Source organism: Sorghum bicolor, chromosome 6, assembly GCF_000003195.3.
Source record: "Sorghum bicolor cultivar BTx623 chromosome 6, Sorghum_bicolor_NCBIv3, whole genome shotgun sequence".
Taxonomy (NCBI): Eukaryota; Viridiplantae; Streptophyta; class Magnoliopsida; order Poales; family Poaceae; genus Sorghum; species Sorghum bicolor.
This window is the reverse complement of record NC_012875.2, coordinates 39,792,211-39,804,167: the sequence shown is the minus strand read 5'-3', so window position 1 is coordinate 39,804,167 and position 11,957 is coordinate 39,792,211. Positions and strand designations below refer to the sequence as shown.

General features: G+C 37.8%; 1 protein-coding gene across 2 annotated transcripts; it reads right to left on the bottom strand.

The window, feature by feature from the left end:
- LOC8070839 (uncharacterized protein At2g33490) lies at window positions 257–7,954 on the bottom strand. Of its 2 annotated transcripts, XM_002446282.2 has the most exons (11): window positions 7,634–7,954; window positions 6,574–6,646; window positions 6,393–6,470; window positions 5,659–5,720; window positions 5,481–5,549; window positions 5,272–5,300; window positions 4,983–5,193; window positions 4,657–4,887; window positions 2,515–2,568; window positions 1,093–2,035; window positions 257–531 (listed from the first exon to the last, which is right to left on the bottom strand). In XM_002446282.2, exons 1-11 carry the CDS (start codon window positions 7,766–7,768, stop codon window positions 521–523), a joined length of 1,896 nt encoding a protein of 631 aa, XP_002446327.1. In that variant the 5' UTR covers window positions 7,769–7,954; the 3' UTR covers window positions 257–520. The 2 variants fall into 2 exon arrangements, with proteins under 2 accessions (XP_002446327.1, XP_021319006.1); XM_021463331.1 differs by lacking the exons at window positions 6,393–6,470; window positions 6,574–6,646; window positions 7,634–7,954 and adding an exon at window positions 6,069–6,274.

Below are 11,957 nucleotides of genomic sequence, written 5' to 3'. Positions count from 1 at the left end.
AAAAATTGATTTTTACAGGCGGTTTTGTAGGCGGGTAAGCCTCATTTTTTCCACAGGCGTTTTTTAATTAAAACCGCCTGTAAAAATTATGTTCCACCGCTGGCTTTGAGCACTTTTGTACTAGTGACTTGGGCATCTCATCAGATGTGTCTGTTCTACCCAAATTCTACTGGACTAAACCTATGTTAAATCACACAATTAACCTTGTAGGTAGCCCCTAACACAAATATCTGTTCAAACAATGTAGTATTATGGGTAGAGCTAATACACCGGTCTAAAATTTAGCTTAGATAACCACTAAATCGACAACGTTCATTTCTCAAACGATCTCTTGCAGACTAATACACTATATCCAATAGAGTTCGGACAAGCATATCAAGGAGATAATATAATGCTAACCTTATTTACATTTTTTTTCTTTCACAGTGAACACGAGAGATTATAGAGGGGATCATAGAATACACAATCAACTACATACAAAATTTCCTAAGATTATCAACATGTTCAGTTGCTCAACTGCTCACAAGGATTCTGCAAAGATGAGAGAAGATATTCAGATATACACAAATCACTTGTTATATTTCTACAATCAAGCTTGAGTATGTGTTTGGAATCTTGTCATAACAAAGAGTGGATTAGATTCTATCCCAATGCTTATAAAAATTGCATGATTGAAATGAATGATGGAATGAAGTGGTTGGATGGCTCTGATTTCAGAGAATAAATGTTATACCTATTCATTACAAGTTTCCAAAATAAAGTACATAAGCACTGCAAAAATTGAATTAAACTGATCACTGTAGCTTATAGACAATCTAAATTAATTATTTATTTGCTGACGAAAAATGCAAGTGTTGTTCCTGTTATTGTTATTTATGTTTGCGACAGATAGTTGTAAACAATAGACTTTCATACGCTATTTATTATTCAAGAGAATTTAAGGACCATCAAAAGCCTATAATCAGTAAAAGCTTCAAGTCAATAATCAATGTTTTGTACATTGCTCAGAAAATTTATCAGCTTTTGTCAACATATGAATATTATATTATGGAATCATACACATGAAAACCAGTTACAGCAATAATAACTTACCCTTTATCCTTTTCTTGTCAACAACTGTTTCTGTTGTTGATCTTCGAGAAACATCTGCCAGAGATATAGGTGTTACTGGGGGTGAGGAAACTTCGCTGCTCTCCCTGCTATGCCTAGCCTCCAACAATTTGTCCACAGTAATAATAGGAGTCCGTTGACTATTTGAAGGTATGGAATAACTGCGAGTCATGGCAGCAGGTGGTCGTGGAAGTGGCGATGCTGTGTGTGATGGGGGTGAGACATGGGTGGATACATTAGGCATCGGTCGTCTTGAAACCAGAGGGCCAGAATATCCAACCAAACCAGGACGCATGGTGCCTACATTTGCTGGAGGCCGGGGCAGCTCATGCAGCTCACTTATTCTGGGAGTCGTTGGGAGCGAAGTGACCCTGGGTGTAACTTTTGGAGGCACAGATGACTGCCAACCTGGGCCATGAGGTCTTGTTGGCAACACATAGGGAGGGCGCTTCCATGACGGTTTGTGATCAGTTGCAGAAAACAGGGGGTTGCTCAATCCTACCTTGCTTGGAATTGGGCCAGAGAAGGCCTTGATTTTCTTAAAATCTGTAGTGGAGTAGGAATAAACTAGTGGTGCTGATATCCCTTCATTACTTGATGGCATCTTAACAGGTCCACTATGCATGGAATTCGGCATAAAATCTTTACCCAGTGGAGAGGAATGCCACACATTTACTGCCACATGAGATTTACTTTCAGGTTGATCTGAATGAGGCGATTTGTTAGCAACTGCTGAAGCAGGGTTCTTGTCATCAGCTGGCGTTGGGAGTTTGTAGGAGTGAACAGTTCTGTTTAACAAGTTCATTTTCCGAAACCTCGTAGATGGATCAGGCACATTCTCAGCAAAAATTGGTGCTGATTGGGTACCAATCTCAGGCTTCATATGAGGAACTGCTAAAGTCGCCTTTATTTCTTCAGTGTTTTCCTGTATAAACATGTGTCAGTTAAAAGAATTTCAGGACTCAAGATGTCATCCCATTGGGACATAAATTACTGAACTGAGGCATGAAATACCAACAAGGACTCAGACTAAAAAATACAGATATTCATATAAAAACTTACATAACAAAGATTTCTGCATTAATGTCCTCCATCAGATGTGATATTATACCAATACCAAAGAAGATAAAAACATTTTAGATTTACTTCATTGTGCTAACCTGATTCAGATTTTGTTTTGTACCCCCATTGTCCCAGAAAAACATGTCGCTTTAGGATTCATAATGACATGAATCCCAAAAGAATGTGGATCTTATATTACTTAAAAAGGTTTAGAGTAAAGCCCCACATAATGTTTGGTCATTCTTTGTACATGTTTACCTAGAGGATTCATGTCATTATGAATGAGAATGAACAAATTTATCACGAAAAAGTACAGCACATAACTAGTGAGATGAAGACTACCTGCTCCTGTTCCTTCAGAGGTCTTGGGGAACTCACTGGATGAGATTGATCCAACTATATCAACAAATAAATAAATGTTTGAAAGTTTAGTATGATAAGCAAAATGTAGGAGATAGAACAGGCACTTTATAACAATATACAACAACAAAAAAGTTTATTCCCAAGCAAGATAGGGTAGGCTACAGATGAACCCAGCACAAATGCAGAACCAATAAGCTTTGATTGGACTAAGAGCATCTCCAAGGGTCTTTCCTAAACTCAGTCTAAATCTTCATTTGGAGAGCTATTTGAATCTTCTCTATATCTTTCCACCCTCCAACAACTCTATATCTTGTGCGCACTCTATAGAGACAAACTCGCTCTCAACCTTTGGATAGCGAGAAATCCGGAATAGAAGATGGCAATATTTGGATATCTAATTAAAAAAAAACTGTTGGAGGGCATTTATTCACCGAAGTCTCTATTCCTATCAATAAGGAAGGATATAAAGAGCCTCTTGGAGTTGTTATAACTTAGCTGAAAAGACATCATAAACATTAAAAGGCGCAACTCAAAGAAAGCAGTATAAATCTTCTTCACATGTTTTACATGATGTTTCTTTAGCAAATATGCAATTATTAGCAACCCCACTTCTATTATGTTGCAATTAAGTGTTAGTTCAGGTTCTCCAATTGTGCCTAAAAGAAGGGAAAGTAAGAGAAGAGTATTGGAAGCTATCACACAAACCAGCAAATGGATCCTAGATATCCAGGGCGCTGTCAATTAGTGCAGTTGCTGATTATCTTGCTCTCTGGGATAACTTGCTGAGGTGCAGCTGCATTTAGATCATCATATGTTCCAGATACGCATAAATGACGCCTATCAAGTCGGCTAATGAACCTTTATTTCAGGGTGCTGTTAGTTTTGGTCCTTGGGAGCACATTTGCAAACCCTGGGCACCCAGAAAATGTTGCTTCTTCCTCTGGCTGGTGGTGGTGCATAATAGCTGTTGGATAGCCGATTGCTTGGCATGACGAGGTTTCTCCCATCCTGAGGTCTGCCCACTTTGTGATCAACAATCAGGACCATCCAACACCTTCTGGTGTCATGCGTGTTTGCCAAGAAATTCTGGTACTTCCTTTTGCAGAAAGTTGGGCTTGCTGTACTCTGCCCTCAACCCTTGGAGATTTCTTTTGATGATCGCCTGATCGGTGGTGCAGAACTTGCTCTATTGTGAGTGGCCCCATTCAATAGAGACTAAACTCGTTGGTTCATGAACTTTGTAGAAACAAAGAAATAACTGTGTTTAATGGTGCTTCTCCGAGCTTATCTCCGATCCTATCTATAGCTGGGAAGCACAGCTCTGGGGCATGGCAAGTGCTAAGGGGCTCAATTTTCCTTGCTTCCTTTACCCCAGGTACCAAATTTTCATGATCTCTCTGGCTAGCTATTTTTGTCTGTGGCGTGTCTAGGGATGGGAATGGGACAATGGGTTGACTGGCCCCAGCCTTGGACCCAACCCTATGGCCTCAAGGCAACTTTAGGGGCCATGGGTCGACCCGTTTCACTTAAAGGCTGTCCTTCCTAACCCAGTACATCATAAGTTTGCAAGTATACCATGATTTTAATCTTATCTATTTTCCAAAATATGATATTCCTCGATCTACTTCCAAGCATAGACATATTTAATAAAAAAATATGAAATTACATGCACCTCTCCTGTGTTATTTGATAAAAAAAACTAAATGAAGCAAGTAAGTGTTAGACTGTTTCCTTCCTCATGAAGGGATTAAACCAAACCAAGTTATTATTAAGCTGAAGGTTAACTGACCTCAAAGGAACTTATTAAAAAAATGGCAACATATTTAATCATCTATAAAAAGGAAGCCGAACTATGCAGTTGGTCAAGGGTGTGGACCTATGCCCAGACCACCCAGGTTCAAGCTCTTGCTGAGGCGAATTTGGTTGCCTATTTTCTTCTTAATAAAATGCCACCTAGTTTCTCCTAGGTTGGTCTAGTTTAAAGTAATCATCTAAAAGTTGCTCATATTGCGAGATGATGCTAGAATGATTAATCACTAAGAACAGAGGATGGACTGAGTTCAGAAAATGAAACTTAGTTACATAATGTCAAATGAATTGATCAGCTGGAAAAGAACTTACATCCATTGGACTTCTAGAAGTGAGGAGGTCCTTGTCCCTGTCATTTATCTCGTAGTCAAAACTTAATTCGCTGCCATCACTATGATTATCCTGGTAAGAGCTGTAATCATCAATATTACTGTCATCATCCAGTCCACTGAAGTGGTAGTCAATGTGCTGCTTCTCAGCAACTGCTTTGACACAAGGCTCCAGGGACTCTAGATGCTTCAGCCCTTTCCTGAAAAAACTCAACTGAAAATCCAAATAATAGTAAGATAGTTGTAGCCTTTACCACTGCATAGGAGTCATCATTAGTTGCAGTTCTGTGTGAAGACATGTTAAGCTACCTGAGCAGCATGATGACGAGCAGCCTGTGTCAAAATACTTAGAAATTGGCCTTGCTTTAGTGATTTCAAGCGAAATATAAACAATGCTGCCTCTTCTTGGTACTCAAGAAACGAAGTTTGCAGTTGTTCCGATGAGAATGATTCGTTTTTGGAGTGCCTCGATCGCCCTCCTTTCTCCCCATAGGCTGCTCGCATGGCTTCATATTCCGCTCTGAAATGGAAAAAATATTTACAAAGAGGAAAAGCACAGGTTGTAAAATGGATAAGATAACATTCAAGAAACGTGTACCTTTTCTGATCACATTGGTCTTTCATTTCCTGAATCAGTAGGAAAGAAATGTAAAGACAGCATGTCACATAATGGACTAAACTAAGTGTCAGAAATTAAGTTTTTCTTTTAGGAATGCAATATGAACAACACATTAGCAAAATAATAATATTTGAAGATGAGCTCACAATTCCATGAAGTTGAGAAAAGCATAATCAGGGAGATCTAACCTCTACAACTTGTAGCTCTTTCAGAAGGGACTCTGATGGATTTGTGATTGTATTTATAATATTTGTACGCTATAAAGAAAGAAAAATACTAGTAAGCATACAGATTATACATTAAATTGTATGGCTGATTGAAGAATATGTTCTGATACAATTTTACAACAGTGTCAAAGGACTTTACATAGCCATCCACAAACTTCTGCAGTTCAAATTGGGCCTTCCCTAGCATCATCAGCACTTTACCTGCAGGTAGGACCAAATGAATAGAGCGAAGAAGGCCTGATACTTCTTAAAATAAAGATGTATCTCCAAAAAACAAACGTGAGAATTTTGTTTTCTACGTTCACTAAAAGCTAGAAGAAAAGTATCATCAACTAACAAGAGTTTTAAATGAAGGATTTGGCAATTCTCCTTGCAACTATCAAGAGATAAATGGACACTAGTATGGCAAAACTGGCTGACAAGTCTGCCACGATGCCAAAAAAAGAACACCCCCAAAATTGGCACTGGAGGTAAAATGGAAGAAAATATCTAAAATAAACTAATATTACTAGTAGATCTTAAATACCAGCTCATGGTTCAGTAGCTCACGTAATTGGATTGCTGAACGGACTTCTATCCAAATCCATAGGATAGTATTCCATTCTTCGAAATCCCATTTTTACTGCCTCCTCCTGTTTCAGGTTCAGCCAACACCTGTCTCTCTTTATGTGGGGGTGGGCTGAGTGGATGAAAGTTTTGTTTCGGGGCTTATCCGGACAAAATGACATACAACGTTCAAGAAAGAAATAGACATGCTGAAAAAATAGCATAGTTGTCTCTAAACACGAAATTTGATTTGCTAAAACGCACTTGTAAGAACAAACCACAAAGTTTCCATATCATACGTACTTACAGATCGACACAATCACTCACCACTTTCATCATCATCATAGTTCAATGCAGCTTTTTCAAGCAAGCAAGTTCCCATTTCCTCCATGGCTTCTGCAAACTCTGCGGGAGTGGATTACATGTGATTGTAAGAATATGACAGACAAAATATCAGATGTGGCGATAGGGACAGTTTTAATTCAGTATAAGTAAAAATAGCAATTACCATATACACTATTTGTTGTTGCAGCTGCAGCTGAAAGCAAGCTATCATAACAGTTCTTCATATCTTCCATTTCCTGCAAAGTACGATTCCATGTTCATTCATGTTACAAAAAGGTGGTTTAAACAATTTTAATTTCCATTAAAGGACAGTTGTAGGCCCCAAATCTTCTCTTCCTATTACAATTCACATGAGAAAGTGAATGACTTGTGAATTTTTCTGAAATTTCAAACCATGGATCAGCTTGTAGTACTGTCAAACTTGTACCATATAATAAACTTCAATCACTTGCGTCTAATCCAACATCACATTCATGTCTCAACAGCTTTCACCATAATTTATCCATTAAGATGCAGACAGTAAGGGCAGGAACTGTTCATCGCATCTGAGACAGAATATGCTGAAAAACTGATCTCTCCTAAATTTCAGAAAACGTATTTCCACACAGTTATTAATATAATAACGGCCAGCAGGCGACGCCAGGTTAAACAAATGATCTGTTCGTCTCATGACGACTTTGAATTGCTGACTGCGAGACCAGTTCTAGATAGCTACTTTCTGCGACCCAAAGCTTCCTGCCGTGGACTTTGACCAGGAAGAAACAGGCCACAAAATGGACAACAAGTGCTTCTGAACTCCAAATCTCTAATGGCCACAATAACACATGAAAGCGATCAAATCCACACATTTCACAGACTATATCCAAATAATATATGAACAGTTTACTAAGAAGAATCCCCACAGTCTAAAGGAAAAAAAAAAGGGGGGGGGGGTGGAACTACATATATACGAAATAAACGCGAAGAAAAGGATTCATCGCTCAGTAAATACAAATGTATTAGCGAAGATCATTCGATCCTAAAAAATCACCGTGGCCCAGGAACAAGTCACTGCGGTCAACACGGGCCATGAAAATCCGCGGCATAAGCAGGGGGGGGCGGGATCGCGGCTCCTCGACGAGCACACACGATCCGACTTTAGCGCGTAACCACACGGCAGAAGCAACAGCGCGGCAATAACCCGTCGGGAATGAGGAGAGGCGTTCGGGGCGGGGAGACGAGACCTGGGCGGCGTAGGTGAGCTCGTCGAGCTTGGCGGGTGGCGGGCGGTGGTCCTTCCTCTCCCTGTGGTGGTGGTGGTGGTGGTGGTGGTGGTGGTGGTGGGCGAAGCCCCGGAACCTGCGCAATGGCGATTTCATCCCCCCTTCCGCCTTGAATCCCCAGGCCGGAATCGCAACACCGAATCGCAGGCCCGCGACGACGATTAGTAGGAGAGGTGGGGAGAGGGGGGAAGGCGAGGGCGAGGCTGGGCGTTCTTCCTTCGTTGCTGCAGCTCTCGGGCTATGGGAATTTTTGGGACGATAACTGATGAGAAGAATAGGGGGGGAGTCTGTCTTTATGGCGTGGTTTTTGGAGAGATAGAATACTAAGGCCTTGTTTAGTTCCAAAAAATTTTGCAAAATTTTTTAGATTTTCCATCACATCGAATCTTTAGACACATGCACGAAGTATTAAATATAGATAAAAATAAAAATTAATTGCACATTTTGATCGGAATTGACGAGACGAGTCTTTTGAGCCTAGTTATTCTATGATTGAATAATATTTGTCAAATACAAACGAAAGTGCTACAGTGTCGATTTTAAAAAAAATTTGGAACTAAACAAGGCCTAGATGGGATTCATTTTGGTCCATGTTTGACCAAACGAAACAAGCGTGACCCTGCAAAGTGCGAGATATATGGCATAAATAAAAGGAGGTTTGTGACTAAATAATAATTTTTCAAACTCAGACCCATTTGGTTTTAGACGTAGAGACAGGAGACTAAAGTTTAAGAGGTGTCATATTAAATATTATATGAGATGTCGTTTGGTAATAAAAAACAAATTATAGATTTCGTCTGTAATCCGCGAGATAAATTTATTAAGCCTAAATACTCTATTATTAACACATGTTTACTATAGCAATCATGAATTAATCTATCAATAATCATTGACTAATTATGCTTAAAAAATCTCCTCACAAATTAGTCTCAATCTATATATATTTAGTTTCACAATAATTTATTTTTAATACTCCATGTATGTGTCGAATATTCGAACGAGTAAACTTTAGTCGTGGAAACTTGATTCGCGATGTTTGGATGCACCAACTAAAATTTAGGAGGTATTTAAATAGAGTGTCGCATATCGACGAATAGTATGTTCTCGATAATCTACCATATAAATTTATTAAGACTAATTAATCTGTCATTAGCACATATTTATTATATCACCATATTATCAAATTATGAACTAATTAGGCTTGAACAAAATTATCTCGTAAATTAGTTATTGTCTATACATTTAGTTCCGTAAATGATCTATATTTAATACTTATACATGTATCTAAACATTCGATACAAACAGAAGGCTGAACCAAACACCTATGAAAAGAGAAACGTCCATTAGGCTTCTTGGCCTTATTTAGTTCTAAAAAAATTTTGTAAAATTTTTCAAATTCTCCGTCACATCGAATCTTTATACGCATGCATGAAGTATTAAATATAGACCAAAATAAAAACTAATTACACAGATGAAATTGGGAGAATCGGTTCCAAACAGTTTAACACTTTCTTCCTAGAAACGCGAAACCGTTTCACACTTAGGTTTACCTTGCTTCGTCCATTCCGCTCGACCTTTTTGTCTGCTCCGTCTTGGCACGTGGTCCTCTTGGCACGTGGGAGTGCAAGCACTGCCTCAGTGGAGCGAGCTAGTGAGCTGCTGCTCCCTTGCTCGGACAGGCGCCAGCGAGGGAGGTCCTCCCCTGCGGACTGCGGTGATCACGCTAGCGGAATCCGGCTCTGTTTTTCGGCACTTGGTAAAAAAACTTTTTGGCGTGTGCTAAAGAAAAAATACTCGGTAAAAAAAACATTCAGCAAATATTTTTTTTATCGAGTGTTTTCTTTTACACTTGGCAAAAACTTTTCTTGCCAAATATAAAAAAACACTAGAGAAAGAAAATTTCAAATCAAATTCTGAAGCCTTAAATGAATTCAAATCAAAAAGTTTTCAACTACAAAGTTATATAACTTCTTAAGATCTACAACCTCTATTTTGCTCATTTCTTCATTTAACAAAGTAAAAAAATCACAAATATCTCTCTTATACTTTATAAAACTAAGAGAGATATATAAGTTTTGTGAAAAAAATTAGAATCACCTAAGCAAATGACCAAACAACTAAAATAAAACTTTATAGATCTCGAGAAGTTATGAAATTTTATAGTTGGCAACTTTTTTATTTGAGCTCATTTTGTCATGCAAAACTACGTATTTATTTAAAATTTGAATTTTTCAAACAATCTTGGATGAAAAAACTTCCTAAATAAACTTTGTAGATCTCCAAATGTTATGAAACTTTGTAGATGACAACTTTTTGATTTAAAATCATCTTGTCATGCAAAAATATGTTTGAATTTTCTAAATGTGAAATTCAAATTTTGTAAACAACCTTAGATGGAAAAACTCCCTAAATAAACATTGTGGATCTCTAAAAGTTATGAAACTTTATAGTTGATAACTATTTGATTTTAAATTGTTTAAGGTCTTAAATAATCAATTTACATATTATTTGGTATAAAATATAAAAAAACTGAAATACAATATAGACAGAAGACATAGGGCTTGTTTGGCAGGGCTTCTCACGAGGGGCTTCTCTAGAGGAGTTAGAGCCATTCTAAAGAAGCCATAATTTGTGGCTTCATTAAAATGGCTCCGGCTCCTCTGTTTTTTACCTTAAAATAGTTTCTCCATGGAGAGAGCATGGAGTCGAGACAAGCCCTACAAAACAGGTCTATAGTGTGGTGCAGTGGTTAAGGAAAGATATGCGCGAGAGAGATCATGGGTTCGAGTCCCATCGGCCATATAGCAGTGTAATTTGTTTGAAAAATACCGAGACTTGCTACTTTAATGGAGACAGGTGGCCACTAACCACTAGAGGCCGAAGTTTAAAATAGCGAGCTATTAAAAATAGTGGTAACTTTTTTCAGCAACTATGCAGCTATAGCGGTGCTATAGCAGCGCTATGACAGATATCATTTTTATAAACAATACATGAAAACACACGATTAATTGATGAAAAAGATATGGTAAATATGAATTTCGATGAATAAAAATATATTTTTATAAGTCTAGGTAACATTACTAAATATCAACATGACGTTACCATATGGTTCATAAAAACTTAATTGTCCAAAAAATCCATAGTTGCAAATAAGAAATAATAATCTAGTCTAAGATGGAGTTTTAAAAGTCACACTGACAAGATTTGTCGTAGCGGTGCTATAGCGCGTAATAGCGAAGAAAGTTGTCATAGCAAATGCAACTTAGCGGCGCTATAGCGCGTAATAGCGGTGAAAGTTGTGACAGCGAAAAAAATACAAATAATTTAGCGGCAAGCCTGTCCAGCCGCTATAGCCCGCTATTTTTTGTCTTTGATGTCTTCCCAAATTAAAAGAAAATATTTCTTTTTTTTGAATTTTTTTGAATAAAAATCTGCCTGAGTGTTTTATTTTGCCGAGTGTCAAATCGGTACTTGACAAAGATTTTGTCGAGTACCCGATAAATGACACTCGATAAAAACAACTTTGCCGACAATTCCAATAACTTTTTTATTGAGTATCTTTTTGCCGAATGTAATATAGGCTTTTACTGGTGTCACGAACAAAAAGGCAAAGAATCCGGTAGTAGGGCGATGGAGCTCTGATCCTCTCCGGCGAACTGTAGAGATGTGCACGCGAAAGACGTGAGGCTGACATCTAGGGCCCACATACAGTCAGTCAAACGGTTCTAACAAGTGATTCCATTTTTGCGCACAATTTCTATTTATCAGTCGCCTGTTTTTTTTATCCGTTCAGGCCAGGCCATCAAAAAATAGTGCGCGTTCCCTGGTGCAAAAAGCCTGTACGTAACTCCTTGCTATATACTCCTTCCATCATAAATTATAAAACATTTAATTTTTTTATTACAAATTTAACCACTTATTTTATTTAAAAAATTTGTGCAGATATAGTTAAATGTAAAGAACTTTAATTAACAAACCAAGCCATAACAAAAAAAAATAATATTTTATATAAATTTTTAAATAAAACGAGGGGTTAAAATTGATGTTGAAAAGGTCAAACTAAGATGGATTGAGTATCAGCGATTGTGGCACGTCTCTCGTCGTGTCTTTGTAGACGCTGTGATTTATTAATCATAACATATCAAATTTTGTCTTTTGTCTAACTATAGAAATGATTGTTAATTGTCTTTGCGCCAATATTAATAAAATTTTGGAGTTATAAATTATTAATTGTGTTTGTGTTGACATCAATAAAATTTTGTCACACTTGTGGTTTTATCTCTAA